The sequence below is a fragment of the Protopterus annectens genome, chromosome 1.part1 (assembly GCF_019279795.1).
Source record: "Protopterus annectens isolate FY-2018-M chromosome 1.part1, PAN1.0, whole genome shotgun sequence".
Classification (NCBI taxonomy): Eukaryota; Metazoa; Chordata; order Ceratodontiformes; family Protopteridae; genus Protopterus; species Protopterus annectens.
The window spans coordinates 311,984,906-312,002,926 of NC_056726.1; the positions used below are offsets into that span (position 1 = coordinate 311,984,906).

Genomic DNA, 18,021 nt, shown 5'->3' on the forward strand with positions numbered 1-18,021 from the left:
TCCTAGCAGCCCCATCACAGACAGCAGCAAGACAAAAAGGATCCCAGGATAGAGGGGAATTTCATTCTGAATGCTTCTGTGGAAGAAGAGGTAGTCACAGTAACCAGGGATTGTTCTCCTGTGGAGGCAGTCCAGGAATGACTGTTTCACAGTTTGGTATGAATGGCCATCATGACTGTCATGGGTAAGAAGAATTGTATCCAGAGGCTGCTATATTCCATTTTTCATATCACCACAGCCCAGACTTCCAAACCTATTCCAGTACCACCCAGAAGGGAAGCAGCCTCAAATGAGGCCCAGAGCCGCTGCCTTGAGAGAGAATTCCATGCATAAAAAGGTGGTATAGGGGCAGACAAGGCTTTATTACCAGGACTGTCATGGAAGGCCAAGAACTGCAAGGGTCGATTTCTTCTCATAAAACCCTTCTGGCTGCACCAGACTTGCTGCTTCTCCTCTCCTTTGGCCTCACCTGAAAAAGAAACCCCTTCTTCACAGAGCTCTATTCTAATTCATCCATTTGGACAGCTTTATCTAGACAGTCACTTCACCTAACTCCCAGTAATGGCCTGGAACTCTCAGTTCTCTTCTGATTTTGTCAAACTTAATTACAGCTTCTCAGAAAACTTCAACCTGGAGACTTTACAAGGGAAAACGGAACACGTTCTTCGTGTGGGTTTATGACAGAAGCATTTCACTGGAATCAGCATTATTAGAATCTGTGCTGACATTCTTAACAGAGCTGTATAACAAAAGAGCATGTTAATCTGTAGTCAAGGAGCATCTAGCAGCAGATTCCTTTTACCATTAATGTTTCCCAAATCATTCCTTGCTGATAGACCATTCATTTAAGGCCTTCAAGTGTATTTTTCTTACCAGACCCCCAGTAGTAAAATCTGCTTTAGCTTGGGATCTGAACTTTGTATTAGAGAATCTAATGAGAGCAACTTTTGAGCCAGCCACTTCGGTTGATGTCAAGTTTTTGTCAAGGAAAACAGCTTTCTTGGATATTCTTCGTGTTTCACTGTTGCAGTCATTACATTTGGGTAATCTGCTGGCAGGTTGCCCTCAGTCAGTCTGATTAACAAAGTCTTGGGTCCTGTGTCGGTTGCTGTCCCTTTTTCCATGACGTCAGGGGTATAAAACATGCAGCCGACGCCATTACATCAGTCTTTCTTGCCGTGCGGTGCCCAAAGCAGAAGCAGTTCACAAGTGCCGGTCGGCCGACTCCTGAAATTTTCGTTTTCAAGTTTCAGAACTGAAGTCTTCAACTTAAGACTAAGTACCCCGTTGGGGAAACTTTTCTTGCTCCTTACCGATGTCAGTAAAAGTTAATAATTGCATTACTTGTGGAAAACAAATACCTCATAAAGATTTTCATTCATACTGTATTCCTTGCCTAGGCCCTGACCACGACATACCTTACTGTCGGTTTCGTGCTTTATTTAATCAGCGCACTATCTGTCGTTATATTTTTGCCTGTCATTATTTCGGTTCTTGGTTTAATTATCCAGAAATGTTGTCGATTAGCCATCCGACTACCGGGATTCCGAAAAAAATGCAAAGTTAAAGACAGAGACAGGCTGTCGAGGTCCAAAACTGCTGACACTGCTTCTCCTAAGCCAGTCGTCAGTTTGCCGGTACTCGGTGAGGCGCTTTCGCACCCCTGATAACCGCTGGCCTCTACTGAGACCCATTTGGAGTCCGGTATGCTGCGAAATACTTCAACTATGGAACCCGCGGATGTCTCTACCTTGGATGGGTCTGGAGCTGCTTTGCAGGCACCGGCTTCTGAGGGTGTTTTCAGGCCTACAGACTTGCATATTAAAACGACACCGCCTTCATTATTAAGGCCTAAATCTCGATCCATGTCTAAAAAATCGACGCCCAGGCCACGTACTCAGGCCCCTATGTCTAAAAACAAATGATAAAAATGGCTGAAGATCTAATAACTCTAATCAACGGTAGTCCCCCCCAGAGGCCTAGGGCTGAGCTTGCTTATGAATCTTCTGATAAGGATTCTGTTTATTCTGACTCTTCTGGTAACCTGGATTTGTCCATACCTACTTATGAGGATTCTGATGCAGAGGATTCCATCCCCTCTGCTTCCCCTCTGGAGGACTTTTCTTTTGGGGAAACTTTACATACTTTAAGGGAGCATTTCCACTGGGAAAGCCAGGAATTTTCTAATTCAAAAAGGAGGCTTAGGGATTTCCTCCTTCTACCTCAGCATAGGCCTTTGGCTATATCTCCTGTACTAGACATTGTTGATGATGTTTTCTCTGAATCCAGTTTGGCCCCTGATTCCCTGCCTCCTGCTCCTAGTAAACCTGACAGATTCTACAGCGTTCCTGAGTCCCACAAGTTGCTTTTCAAAAATCCTGCTGCAGATCCAGAGACTATTTCTCAGGGGCCCAAGAGCATTAAGGCTTCTACTGCTAAAAATCCTACCCCTTCTGATAGAGACTCCAGGGCGCTGGATAGATGGGGTAAAAAGGTCTATACTTCTGCAACTTTGGCAGTCAGAGCTTTAAACTGCCAATTTCATATGTTAAAATATCAGCAACATGTTATTGGACTGCTGAAAAAGAAAATGATGTTGATTCCTGACTATGTGGAAAATAAAGATTTACAGGACTTACTGCATTCTGCTGAACAAGTTGGAAAGCATACTTTGCAATGTGGTTTTGATTCTTTAGAGGCCTCTTGCAGGGCTGCTGTTACTGGATCTGTGCTTAGAAGACATGCTTGGCTTAAGGAACAATCTTTGCCTGATCATGTTAAAGCTAAATTGTTGGATTCTCCTTTAAATCAGGACCGCCTGTTTGGTAGCAAGGCTGAAGAAGTTCTTAAAAAGATGGAATATAAAGCTAAATCTATGCAAACTGTCAAAGAATTTTTGCAAGTGCAACCTCCTAGGTTTAGTAGGCACTTGCCTACTAAGAATTGGTCCTTTCCGGTCCCTTCCAGATCTTCTCAGGCCAAACCCAGGCACAGCAAAAACCCCAGGTTTCAGTCCCAGGGGACTCTCAGAACCAAGCAGTGGGGGGCCTCCTCTTCCAAATCTGGAAATAACAAGACACTTCCTATGGTAAGCAGTCTCAATGACTTCCTTTTAAAAGTAACAAGCACTTATCTTTTGACCACCCCTTTGGGGGGAGAAAGATTGCTCTTCATGCAAAGAACTGGGAACTCATAACCCAGGACAAATGGGTTTTACATATAGTGTCCCAGGGATACAGATTACATTTCCACACGTTGCCAACACCATATGGGTGGCCAGACCTGCCCCCAAATCAGTGGGCAGAGGCTCAAAAACAAGTATTTTCCCTCTTAAGCATGGGGGCTATTTAACTGGTACCAGAAGAGGAAAAGGGACAAGGTTTTTACTCCAGACTTTTCCTGGTACCCAGAAAAGACAAATCATGGCGTCCAATCCTGGACCTGTCTACTCTAAACACCTTTCTGGAGATTCCAAAATTCAAGATGCTTGACTCTTCACCAGTTACTTCCTATGCTAGGCAAAGGCGCCTGGTTGGCAACTCTGGATTTAAAAGAAGCATACCTGCACATCCCAGTCAGGGACTCTTGCAGAAGACACCTACGCTTCAAAGCAGGCTGCTTGCATTATCAGTTTTCTGCACTGCCCTTTGGCTTGTCTACTGCACCCAGGGTATTCACAAAGTGCCTGGCTCCAGTTATTGCATTTTGCAGGCAAAGGAATATTCAAATATACCCGTACCTGGACGATTGTCTAATTCAGGCAGAAAACCAGGGCATACTTCTAAATCATCTAGCATTTGTAAAAAGGGTTCTAACTTTTGGGGTACACCATAAACCAAAAGAAATCACAACTGGTACCCTGTCAACAGATTACATTCCTTGGTGCAAGCTTGAATACAACTGCCCAGAAGGCTTTTCTCATGCCAGAGAAGCAAATTCATTTGGTAACTTACTTCAAACATGTGGCCACAAAAACCCTACTATCTGCAATACAAATACTGTGAGCCTTGGGGTTCATGGCCTCCTGCATTCTTTTAATTCTATATGCAAGACTGCATATGAGGAAACTACAGTGGTGTCTAAAAAGTCTATGGAGTCAACATTGTCACAGCCTGGAAATAATGATTCCTATCATACCGTGCCTACTCCTAGAGTTACTATGGTGGGCAGAAGCCTGCCACCAAAACAAGGGACTACCATTCACACTACCCCCTGCCACCCAAACCCTAACTACAGATGCATCAGACTATGCATGGGGGGCTCACCTGGCAGGGAAGTGCATTCAGGGCAAATGGAACTCAAATCAAATGCACCTACATATCAATCAAAAAGAAATGTTAGCTGTACAGATTGCTCTGGCAGCCTTCAAGGACTACATTCTTCCAGGACAACTAATGGTAAAGACTGACAACACCACGGTTATGTGGTACATAAACAAGCAGGGGGCTACACATTCCTACTCCCTCTGCAGACTAGCCATGGCATTGTGGAACACAGCCTTGAGTTACCAAGTGCGTCTACAAGCTCAATTCCTGCAGGAAAATTGAATACATTGGCAGACGACGGGCTAAGCAGAAACCTAATGGACCCACACGAGTGGAACTGGAACCACGGATTTTCAACATATTGACAAGCAAATGGGGGAGCCCAGACATAGATCTATTTGCCTCCCCCCCCAGAACTACCAGTTGGGCAAGTTTTGCACAAGGACTCCCCACAAACAAGCCTGGAAAGTGGATGCTCTGTCCTTCAGCTGGAAAAACCTATCAGTCTGTGCCTTTCCCCCTCTGCCTCTGCTCTCCAGAGTTCTACTAAAAGTCAAACAGGACAAACCAAGGATGATTTTGATTGCTCCAGACTGGCCGCACCAACACTGGTGTACCCCCTCCTGTGCAGTGTCTTGCAAATATCTCCAGGACTCCTGCCTCAAACCCCTTCCCTGCTTTCTCAGCAGGAGAAACAAATTCTGCACCCTCAGCTTCCAACATTGAACCTTGCAGTCTGGCTAATCACTTAAATTCACCCTCATCATCCCTCAGCAAACCTGTGATGGATGTCATCTTGGAGGCGAGGAGACCTAGTACTAGAAAATCTTGTGCTGACAAATGGAAAGGATTCTGTGCCTGGAACCGATCTTTAGGGATGAGCACAGCAGCGCCCAATTTACCTCAGATTTTGCAATACTTAACTGAGATGCTTCACAAGGGCCTGTCTTTTTCCTCCATTAAAATCCACACCTCCGCTATTTCAGCTCACTATAACACAGAACCACCACCCCCTTCTCTCATCCTCTGCTCAAGCAGTATCTCAGAGGGGCGAAAAACATGAGACCACCCAGGAGAGCTCCTACCTCTGCCTGGGGTCTTAACTTTGTTTTGGAGAAACTCATTCTACCTCCTTTCGAGCCAGCTGCTACTGCAGACTTAAAATTTCTTTCTTGGAAAACAGCCTTCCTTTTAGCAATCACTTCGGCTAGAAGGATATCTGCATTACAGGCCCTTATGGCAGTGGAGCATTTCATCATCTTTCATGCGGACAGGGTATCTCTCAGGACCAATCCAACCTTCATGCCCAAGGTGGTTTCCAGTGTGGCTCTAAATCAGTCTATTCATTTGCCAACCTTCTTCCCCAATCCACAGAACAAAGGGGAATGGATTTCTGCATTCATTGGATGTGCACAGACATCTAAAATTCTACCTGGACAGGACTAAATCTCAAAGAAAATCTGAACAATTGCTGGTAGCATTTGCCGCAGGGGCAGAGGGGAAGGCTATTTCAAAACAAACCATTTCAAAATGGATAAGCCATTGCATTCATTTCTGCTATAAGCACCATGGATAACCTATCCCCCAGGGGATCAGATCTCACTCCACCAGGGCTGCATCTACTTCTGCAGCCTTTCTCAGAGGTGTTCCTACCAGGGATATCCTAGAAGCTGCTACCTGGAGTTTTGTACATACTTTCACCAAGCACTATCATTTACCAATTATCTCTAAATCCAGAGCTGGCTTTCCCACTGCTGTCTTGCAGGGCCTTGTAGCTGGCCCTAATGTTGTATAAACTCCTCCTCCCAACCATAGCTTAGGGAATCTACCCAAATGTAATGACCAACAGTGAAACACGAAGAACATAGTACAGTTGTGTACACTTACCATAAATGTAGATGTTCGACTCAGTCCTGTTGCAGTCCTGGTTACCCTCCCTCCAGCCCCCTAGTTTTTTCTGACTATACCTCTCCTTTCCTTTATGATGTTTAAAAGCCTTTTTGGTGTATTTGCTTTTGGCTGGAGGTATACCTTTGTGTTTTTGTGTTTATTTGCTCCCCATTAGGGGGGCACCTGACATCTGGGGCAAGAAAAAGTGATGTAATGGCGTCTGCTACATTTTTTATACGCCTGACGTGATGGAAGGGACAGCAACCGACGCATGACTCAAGACTTTGTTAATCAGGCTGACTGAGGGCAACCTGCCAGCAGATTACCCAAATGTAATGACTGCAACAGTGAATACACTCTGCATTTATGATAAGTGTACACAACTGTACTTTCCTTTTACTTCGTCCAGAAGAGCTGAGTTGCATAGTCTCTCTTCACAGTATCCCTACATTATTTTCTCAGATCCCTTGATTGTGAATCAACTTTTAAAGGTGTTTTATTGATAACTTAGTTACCTGGAGTGGCAGACTTCCCAAAAGGTACTGTAATGCATTTCTTGGTATTGAGTTTTAAACAATGGCTTTCGCACTAAGTTTGTGTATATTAGACCTTCCTGAAGGGTGTTTTCGTATGGGGGGATTCAGTGAATGCTTCCAGTTTTTAGTCATCTGGGAACTTGGTTAGCCTAAGGCTTGACATCCAAAAAGTGGACCCAGCACAGAACACTGGGAACTCCACTGGTGACCGGCTTGTTTATGGAGGTGGCTTCACAGATTTTAACCTTCTGGGTCCTATCAGTGAGCCAGCTAGTTATCCAGTGTGTTATAAATGGATTTACACCTAGTTCCATAAGTTTGTTGACAATGCCAGAGTGGGGTAGTTTGTCAAAATGCTTTAGCCAGATCTAGGTGGGCAGTATATACAGTTTCTCCCTCATTCATTGTCTTGGTGACCTTTTCAAAGTTGTCCACTAGATTCAGTAAGTATGACTTTCCGTTAACAAAGAAAAACCTGGGATGGATCCATTGTCTGGAGGGTTCCTATGTTCTTATTGATAATTTCCTTGATAATTCCTTCCTTCACTTTGCAAATAAACCTAGGCAGACTAATGGATCTCTAGTTTCAAGGATCTGTTGAAGGGCCTCCTTTACGAAGGTTGACTATCACAGTCCACTGTTCACGTGGCACAAAGCCTGTTTTTTAAGTCTATAGTTAAATAATGATTCCTAGAGTCCTCATAAGTCATGTTTTGGACTATTCATGAGGCATCCCGGAATGTTATTGGGGCCCATTGAGGCAATGTTCTTGGTTTTAGTGAGTGCAGCCAGTACATGCTCCCTTGTTATAGTTAGAGGGGTTATGTTTGAGGCTGTTTTAGAGGGGATGGTTGAGGGTAAGAGGGGAGTCAAGATGGAACTGAATTTGTCGTCTAACAGGTTTACTATATCACCAGACTCCGTGAATGTGGCACCATTAACCACCAGTTCAACACATTGCTGTGTGCTGCCCTTGAGATTTCTGACATAGCTGTTGAAGGCCTTATAGTTATCTTTCACCTTGTAAGGCTATCTTAACCTCAACGTTGGCCTTGACTGACCTAATTAGCCCTCTTAGTTGTCTGTTAATTTTGATGAGAGAGTTTGTCTTTGCGGGAATTACCCTTCCTGATTTTTGCTGTATTTTTTTTCCTTTTGCTGTATATTCTGTTTAATTTGGGATGCCACCAGGGCATTTTGTTTCTGGGGCTAGTTCTTTGCTAATTTCTGCTAAGCACATCAGTCTCTATACAGCCATTGACATGACTGCACATAGTTTCTGAGAGAAATTCAGCATAGGTTGCTGTGTTCTTTGGGTTTGAAAGGTCATTGACTTTTGACACATCATCAGTAGGATAATGAAGGTGACTGATTTCAAAGGAGACAATTTTATGGTCAGACCTTACCAGGGATAATGAACATATGGGGGAGGACAGCATTCTCCCATATTTGTAAGCATAAGGTCTGGTATGTTGGAGCCTCTTGTGGGAGTGTTCACTGTTTGGTCAAGGGTGTGTGTATTTATGAAGTCCAGGAGTCTCTGTGCCTGTAGATTTGAGGCTGTGTAAGATTCCCAGTCTGTAGAGGGGTAATTAATGTCTCCCATGCGTAGGGTGTTAGGTTGGATGGTAAGTGTCTCTAGTAGGTCCAAGTATGCATTGAGCTCCTCGGGACATGGAGGGTGACCTATAGCTAGCTAGACTATGGTATGGGAGTTTATATGCGGTAACCTCAGTGTGGAGGAATTCCACCCTGTTTGACCACCCTAGAGGTATGCGTGTTATTGATGTATATTGAGACAGGAAGGCAGTGAAACCTTGCACTGAAGCTGTATTCCCTGTCATTTTAAATCATATCTTGGTGTCTGCACAGATGTCTGTATTCTCAAGTGTGTGTGTGGGGGGAGGGGGGTCTTGGAGGGAATGTATTTTTTTTTATTTAGACTACTGGTATTGAGCGGTGCATAGCAAAGTGGTCTGTTAACCATGCCCTCTCAAGCTGAGAAATATTGGCTCCCCCTGAGAATGACACCAGAAAGATGGGCAGTTTTTGAAATCAATAATTTTTTGCTCATATTGTGGCATCATTCTCAGTGATAGCAATACGCTGCACAGTGCTAGGCTCATATCAGCCTGAGACACATAGTCTGAAATCTCCATAATGTCTGTCTTGATAGGCACATCTCGGGTCATTTATTTATTTTACATTTGTTGACTGGGATAGTCCGACTGGATATATGTCCATTTTCAGCGGAGACCCAGGAAGAAAAGCTCCAAGATAATAATATACATTGAACATTTAGTAAATGCTAGTTTCAAGCAGATTATAGTCATAAGCAATACCATCATTTAGCACATATAGTACTAACTTATTATGAAACACTTTACAAAACATAACATTATTTTCAAAGTTGTATATACATAACATTACATTCAGGTTTAAGACATGTTGAGCATCAGTTATACAGTTGACCCTTCCTGAAATGGAGTGGTAGAAAAAAGTTAGAAGTAGTTGAAGGTAAGGCACCTAAGAAATAGAACGGTCACTAGTAGGGGTTAGTGCAAGGACATAACAAAGTATTTCTTGAGTTTGTTTTTGAATTGAGTTAGTGAGGGTTCTAGGGTCAAGTCAGCAGGGACATATTTTTCCAACAGAGTTGGCAGAGAGTCCCCAGCTGAGTAGTTGGATTTGTATGTTTGAAGTAGGAGTCTAGTGGATGATCGCAGTGGCCAGATGCTGGTGTAGGGGCTGATAATATTTTTTAATGAAGGTGTATTTTCTAGTTGGTAAAGGACTTTGTGCCACTATTAGCTGGTTGAACTGCAGTAGGCTTGGCAGTTCAAGCCATCCTAGGCGATTTAGGTTATGACAGAGGTGTGTCCAGTAGGCTGTGCCAGTAGCAAATCTGGCAATGTGGTTATAGCAGGATGATAGTTTATTAAGATCTGTTTTGTTTAAGTTGAAGAATAGAGGTGAGGCATAGAGAAGAGTTGATAGCAGATGGGAATGGGCAATTGCAGTTCTAGCAAGTGGGGTAAGGAAAGGTTTGATTCTGTAAAGAGAGCCAAGTTTTTTATTAATGGTTTTGATAGTTTGATTGATATGTGCATCAAACTTCAGGTTATCAACTATGACACCCAGTAGTTTAGTTTGGGCTTCTGGGGAGATGATAATGCCATTGTTAGCGGTTATGTTGAAGGATGGCAGGGGAGTTCTGCATGTGGGGGAGAAGAGGAACAACTTAGTTTTGTTGGGGTTTAGGATTAGATGTTGATTGGAGAGCCATTTTTCCACCGTATTGAATGTATTTTGGGTTAATGTGAATAAAGTAGCTGGTGAGGTGTCGGAACAAAACAAGGTGGAGTCATCCACATATTGAATGCAGGTAGCATCTGGGATGACTGAATGAAAGTCGTTGATAAAGATGGAGAAAAGAAGGGGTCCTAGTATCAAGCCCCAGGGGACTCTTAATGTGATGGGTAGGTGAGATGATAGCTTGTCCTGCCATAGGACTGCCTGTTGCCTGCCCTGCAGGTAGGATTGAAACCGTTGGAGTGCATGGTTGTTTAAGGAGAAGGCCTTCAAGGTATTTATAAGCATTTTGTGGTCAACCATGTTAAAAACCTTGGATAGCTCTAGAAAGAGTGCTGAGGATAGTTTGATATTGTGGTTGTGGTTAATGACAATAGAGAAAGAGAGGAGGGCAGTAGTAGTACTGTGGTGTGGCTTAAAGCCATACTGAAAGTTGGACAACAGCTTGTTCTGTGTGAGGTAGTGCATGAGCTGTATGTGTACACACTTCTCCATCATTTTAGCTAGAGGTGACAGAATAGCTATGGGTCTAAAGTTTGACAGTTAGTGGAACTGCCTCCTTTATGGAGAGGTATGACATGGGAGATTTTCCGTATAGTGGGTACAGTAGCTTCAGATATAGCTCTGTTGATCAAGATTGAGATGGTGTATGCTATGGTGTCAGCAGCCTTTTGCAGATAGTCTGCTGGGAGGAGGTCGGCAGCCAGAGTGGTGGGTCTAAGTTTCTTAAGTAGGGCATGAATAAGCCGAGTTAGGAACAGGTTGGAAAGTAAAGTATGTTTACACCTACATGGACTATGATGAAATCATACTGGTACCTGTGACATAATGACTTGAGTGCTTTCATGATTCAGTGAATTGTGGCTTCAAATAGACAACTAAGTTATCTTCTCCTTGTTCAACCTGGTTAGGGGGCATCAGTATATCTTACAATGGAGTCCCTTATGATGAGTCCTGGGAAGTGTGTTTGCTTGTCTTAGGGGCTTAGTGCTTGGGGTTTCACTAACAGCAACAATATATGTGGTGCTCAGTGCATCCATTTGTATTTTTCCAAAGTACTCTTAATAAAGCAAGAGTACTTCTCGTATTGTTTAGACATTCACAGACAGCTAAGGTTTTATTTTGATCATACGAAGACTTTCAGGAAGGAAGAATAGCTGTTTCATCAGCATTTTGCTGTCTAGATTGGGTGAAAAGATCACTAAGATTACCTTTGTTAAGTGGATCTTTGACTATTTTCTTTTGCTACCCCTCAGCAGGCAAACAGCTTACTGTCCGACTAAAGGGTCACTTGGTTAGGTCTCAAATTGTGCGTGCAGCCTTCTTGCAAAACCTTTCACTTGATGAGATTGCAGTGGCAGCTACCTTGTCTTCATAGCATACCATTGCTAAGCATTAGTTTTAACTTCATTTCCAGAATAAGGGCCTCCTTTGGAGTAAATCATTCTTAAAGACCTGCTGGGCTCAGCCATCCGTATTCGCTGGGGATTCTGACCTGATGTTCCATTGTCTGGAAAGGACCTGAGAAATACACAAGTTATGTACTCACCAGAATGTTAGATTTCCCTAGTCTCTGTCCAGACACTGGAACAGCCAACCCTACTTCCCCCTCCAGATTGTCAGTCTGAGTAGTGTGTGACCGGTTTTACCATTAAGATTTCCTTCTTTCTGATTGTTGTGGTGTACATAGTTATACTACTGATGGTGGGTTAACTCAGTGTGGAGAAACAACAGCAGCAGGGAATTATGAATAGGGAGGAGCTTATGCTTGAGAGCAGTTCATTGCTGTCACTAGGTCAAGGCACCAGTCCTGATGTTCCAGTGAGTGAACACAGACCAGAGAAATCTAGCATTCTGGTAAGTACACAACTTGCATTTTTTTGTAGTAATGATAGTTTAAGGTCTTAAAACCATAAAATGTGGTAAAGTGAGAGTTTGTGTACAGTGTGTAGATAGAATTTATTCAGCAAAATTAATTATGCAGAGTTTGTTCACATAATGTATATTTTTTGTATCTTTTAGGATATCCCAGAAGCTCCTGAAAGATTAATGACCGATACCATTAATGAACCAATCTTGTTGTGCCGTTTCCCGGCAGAGATAAAGTCATTTTATATGCAACGTTGTCCTGAGGATAGAAGGCTTACTGAATCGGTCAGTTGTCGATTTATGAAAGACTTTTTAGTTTTGAAATTACTGTATGTTGATATATGTATTAGATGTTGCATTACTAAGTTTTTATGTAATTTGATGCAACTCCATAGACCCTTTTGCAGTGGGTAGCCTTAGGCTCTTTTGATGCTCCTAGCTTAGACGATGTCTCATTTTTCAGAAGTTTCTTCCTGTGGGTAGTCAGTACCACCTCCTGGTGCATGGGTGTGGCATCACACAGGCTAGAAAGGGCACTCTAACGCTGAATCACTTATTTCATTTCTTCCACTTGTAATTTTTTTTTTAAATTAATTGTACAGTTTTGATCTTGATTCTGACATTCATTGTGGAAGTTTCCTCAGTGTGTGGAAAACTGCCTCCATTCAATACCCAAAACAATGAATCTTTCAGAGTTGTTCCTGCAGCTGCCAGTTCATAAGTCAAGACCATCAGAAGTATTTCCATTAAGTGACACGTCAGCCTGATTACATACAGGTAATGATGGGAGAAGCTGAAAATCTACCTCAGAGTTTCTCAGGATGGCGGCTGTGGAAGATTCCTAGCATAGGACTGACTGTAAGGAGGTTCCGTCATCCTTCAAATTGCTTATAATTAATGCTTCCATATGTCTGCTGATTCATTTCATCTTGCATTTTAGTCTCACATTACTATAGTATTGTAAACTCTGACTTATCTGCGAAGCCTAAGCCCACAGTGTTTTTATGGAGAAATGTAAACTAAGTGGTATGTGATGAACTTCCATATCTGTGCATGCTTTGTTGTATCACATCATCTGTTACGTTTGTACACAAAAGTAGTATTTTGGAGGTTTTCTCTCTGAGCCTGTACAGAAAATTGGATATCAGACCTGTCCATGAAGCAATTGCAAAATAAAGACATAAATTAGTTATGGTGGCTGAAGCCTTGTAGAATGTCCTTCTTATGGTTTTCTTGCTTGGATAATTGGCTGTGAATAGCCCTGTCTCAAGAGGATTTACAGGAGGTAGCCCTATGGTTGCAGAACTTGAGGGCGTGCATAAATTGAGAGAAATCCTCTATGAATCTGCCCCAAATTACATTAACTGGGGCAGTATTGGACACTTTGTCATTTACTTCTACCCATGGATAGGGCTATGGAAGTCATAGCTATAGAAACCTGGGTGAGGGTGCAGCATAGAACTCAGGCTGTGGATCTTCATTTGCCTTTTAGCTATTATGTCACTTGCAGTCTTTGTTCCATTCTCACAGCCAGTAGTTTGCGTAGTGCTGTGGACTCTGAAGTATATGCAGCTACAGAAGCATCCCACCTATGCAAATCTTTGGCTTCAGGCCCTTTTTCATCTGTATTTTTTTTAAGTTGCATTATAATCCCTCTAATATCCCAATGGATTTTTCCCTTCCTGCATTAGAATCTCCCACATGCCATGACTATATATGCTTTGCTAGTGAGTAGCTCTCTAGTTTAGGGAAGTATTCTCTCATACAACCAGCATTAGAGGAGACTTCATAAAAGACTTCTATTGTTTGTTCCTCACATTGAATGCTGTAGAAGAGGAGTTGAGACGAACACCTCCTGTTCATGTTAGCCAATAATACCATGATGTTTTAAGCGAACAGGCAGGGTGTCGCATTCTGGTGCAGTACCTGTTTGGCAGTGGCATCACCTTAACAGATCTTCACATCTTGGGTTAAAGTGGCATGTACTGGTACGCAGGCAGAGCCATAGCTGAAGTTCTCTCCTGCAGCACAGGATTTAGCAGCATTAGTTAGTCCAGGTAATCACTGCCAATCTGGAGGCCACAGAGAGTTTATCAAAGGCCTAGCAGAAGCCCTAAAGCCATTCCTGACTGCTTCTCCCAGGAGGTACCCAAGTTAAGGTTGTCGGTCCACTTATGGGTCAGAGGGTATGCTGTCCAGGAGGTTACAAGATTTTCATTAACGAATCCCCCACCAGTGAAAACCTCACAGGATGTCCAGTCCTCTCGGTATAAACAGGCAGTGCAGGAGGTCTTAATCCTTCTAAGCAAAATAGCCATCCAATAATTCTTCCAGAGCAGAAAGATCAGGGCTGATATTCTGTAGTCTTTTTGTTGCCAAAGAAAACACAGGATATCTGTCGCATTTTAAATCTCTGCAGCCTAAGCGAATATGTGGCAAAGCAAAATTACTTTATAGACTTGATGCAAGCAGTCCTCACTTGTTGGTCGGTAGGGTTGAATGTGCTGTTTAGACTTCAGGATGTTTACCTCAACATAATTATTTTCAAGTAATCAAGGAATTCTTTGTGCTTTTATGTAGGAGCTGCATCATTGGTATATGCCCTTTGGTGTCAACACAGCCCCCAGGGTGTTTATAAACAGCATGGCAGAAGTTGTAGCACATCAAAATCTTATTCAGATTATTATCTTCCTGTACCTAGTCAATTGTCTTGTGGCAGTGCTTACTTGCAGTTGTTTTAACTAGATTATTCAATCAGATGGTCACCACTGTCAGTGTATACAAGTCCTAGCATGTCTGTCTGTACACTCTGTATAACCTGCCTAGGGCATATTGTGGATATTGACACCTGCAGAGTGTACCTAGCATAATGCAAGTGACTGGCTTACAGCTGGTCCCACAACAACTCTTTTAGGGCATGGTGTTGTAGCAAAGTTTGTTCTCAGTATTGCAGGCTACTCGGCAGCTGCCTTTGTTATGGTGCCTTGTAGGCAGTCAGATTGCAGTGGTGCCAGCATTCACCGTCACACCACATTACTAATACTTGTTGGCACATGCAGCACCTATGTGGCTGCATTCCTCCAGCCTCTTGGTAGGGAACCTTTAGACTCCTGTTGGCACTCTTCCCACCAGTGTGCCCACCTTAGGGTGACTGTGAAGTATTTTTAGGGCAGAACTACTTTGGTACACTGGTCCTCACAGAAATCATAAGTACAATGTTTTGGAACTCTGATTCATATTCCTTTCCTTACTGGCCTTACAGAGCCTTTTGTTCTAGCTACCTCATCCAGCTACATAAACAGTATGTCATTTTTATAATATATCACCAAATGTGAAAGTCAAACTGTGGCATTGGGCACTGACCCACAACTTCCTCCAGTTGGTGTTCCATGTTCTTGAGAAAGACCAACACCTTAGTGGGCAGACTGAATGCAAACCTGCTTCTTCTTCACAACTGGTCCCTGAATAAAACTCATACAAACAGGATCTGTTGCAGGTGGGGCAGACTTGTAATGGGCCTGTTCACATATTTAGTAAAAATGAAATGCAAGAGCTTTTCTTTGATTTTAAATTCCAGCAATTAGATGAGAGATGCTGTGGTGCAGGATTAGTTACAAAGACTACTGTGGGCATAACCAGTTCCACTCGTCAAAATGCTTCAAAAGCCATGGGGTCTCTTAAAACCAGACTAATTTTATCAGCCCCCTTGGTCCACATAAGTCTGGGTTTATTTTCTGGCACTGTTTGCTTTAAAAAGAAGCCCCCCCATAGGCTAGTCCCTTACCAAAGTTTGATTCACCATATATAGGTATTCTCCAGTTTTGAGTATAGCCAACAATACCCACATTACAGATATGATCAAAGAAATGCCCACTTTTTCTCAACAGCTATGGGGGCAGGTCTACAAGGACATATAGAAATGCTTTGTGTTTTTGGTGGTCAAGGAGGATCTCCACCCATAGCAAGCACTCTTGGAGCTGGTATTCTGATTCCTGACAAAGCTGCTTGAATTGGGCCTTGGGTGCTTCTCTGTTAAGGAGCACTTGGCAGCCATTTTAATCTTTCACAAGGGTCAGAACTTCACAGTTCTAACACATACCTCTCAACCTCTCAGCGTAATAATTCTGGATAAAACCAAAGATAATGGGAGGATAAAGGCCCCAAGTCAGGGGCAGATTTTAAATATTGCTCTTACAAACTTAGAAAATTGTCAGAATAACAGATTTTTCATTAGCATGCATTTTCTGAAGGATATGAAGACTGGAATTCAAATGTCTGTTATTATTTACTGACTTTAGTCCTCAACCACTTGCCAGAAAAACATGCATTTTATGAGGAAAAAAACCTAAAATCTGGGCATTCTACAAAATTCTGGACAGTTGTCAGATATGCTCTTTACAGGAGCAAAACAGTGCGAGGCCTCTCTCGAGGGCATCTTTTATATGAGGTCACCTGTCATAGACCCAGTACCTCCCTGAGATTTGCATTTCATTCTGGGAGTAAGAAAAACACCATTTGAGCCTGCATTGTCTTTGAGCTTTAAGTTTGCTATTGTGGAAAATGCTGTCCCTAGTGGCCATTACATCAGCATTGAGCATCTCAGAGCTGCAGCCAGTCAGTTGAACCACTGTACCAGACATTCCACAAAGGTGTAAGTCACTCCATCCATACCCAAGGTAGCTATCACAGTAAACCTTAGTTAGTTTTACCTGTACAACCATACCCAGTGTGAGATTTGTAAGGTGTTTATTACAAAGACTCCTTCATAGTTGTCTGTCATCCCTTTCTGTTTGAAGAAAATGTTTGAAGCTTTTGGCCCAGGTTACCATGACTTTTGAGTCAGCCTGCCCCAATGTTCAGTCGTTACTTAAAAAGAAGCCTAAGAAGGTGTCCATTGAGTCCGCTGCTGTCCAACCTCCATCTCCATCTGTTTGGATGAAGAATGAGAGGACTGTGCTGTGCCAGCATCTGCTATCTCTGCCATGACTCAGTTGGAGGCAGACATGGGGCTGCCTACTTGCATGTTCACTGAGGCTGTGCCTACATCTGCTGTAGATGTGAAGGAGGAACCACTGCCAATTATATCAAAGGGGCTTAGGGGGATTGCCCAGATGCTAGTTAGGGAAAAAGTCCCTGGTACTCCTGTTGAATCTAGGGAGGTAGTCTGAGCCTCCTAGGTGTGTTAAATTGATGTTCCCTTGAAACAGAAGATCAGACATGTGGCTCCCGTGGCAAAAGATCCTCACAAGAAATGGCAGGATTTCACACACGGCCTTTTTAATACCCTTATGGATTTAAGGCGGCCTCAAGGCTTGCCTGTACCACCTTCTGTTCCTTGGATCTGTACTCCTAAACAGCTTAGGGAGTCTGAGTCCCCTGATGAAGTGTTAGATTCAGATTCTAAAAACAAGTCCTTTGCTTACCCTTCTCAGTTCCATTCTTCCCGGCCTTAAAATCACAGAGAGTGGATTCTCATTCTCCAGATGCCCCTATGGAAGAATTATCTTTTGGGGATACTGTGTTATGTATGATGGAGCATTTTAAATGGGGTTGTTTCCAGATTTCTGATGTCCAAAACAAGTACTATGAACTTTTGCAGATAGATTCACCCCATTTTTCTGCAATCCCCTCTGTGTTGCATGTTTTGTTGGGCACTTTCTATGCGGCTTCTCAAACCTCTGATTCCAAGCTTCTTGTTCCAAAGAAGTCTGGCAGGTTCTTTAAAGTTCCTGAAACCCAGAAATGTTTGTATAAACGCCCTTCATCTGACTGTGCCGTGATTTTCTTACTACTGACAGTCATCTAAATTGCTGTCTTCTAAGCTTTTACATTCAGAAAAGGGCAGTCGTGTTATGGAACGATATGGGAAAACGTGTATACATCTGCCACTTAAGCTTTCAGGACCATTAACTACCAGACCTATATGACTGGGTATGTGCTGGCTCTTCTCTCTGTTTGGGAATATTATGATTGATTTACCTGATTCTGAGGCAAAGTCTTCTACCTTTTCCTTGCTGGGCACTGCTTCTCAAGTGGTTCGTCATTCTTTAAAGTGCAGTTATGATGCTGATGATGTCTCTTCTAGGGCAGCTGCTTCAGGATTTGTGATGGGAAGGTATGTCCTCCCTGTGTTGGTTTCCTCTGGGTGC

General features: G+C 42.9%; 1 protein-coding gene across 1 annotated transcript in view; it reads left to right on the top strand.

Annotated features, from left to right (window-relative positions):
• Positions 1-18,021, top strand: part of NARS1 (asparaginyl-tRNA synthetase 1) — a 963,811-nt gene that overhangs the window by 879,507 nt on the left and 66,283 nt on the right. The window contains exon 13 of the mRNA XM_044087034.1: positions 12,026-12,157. Within this exon, the coding sequence (XP_043942969.1) occupies positions 12,026-12,157 (132 nt within the window). The remainder of the gene's footprint in view (positions 1-12,025; positions 12,158-18,021) is intronic.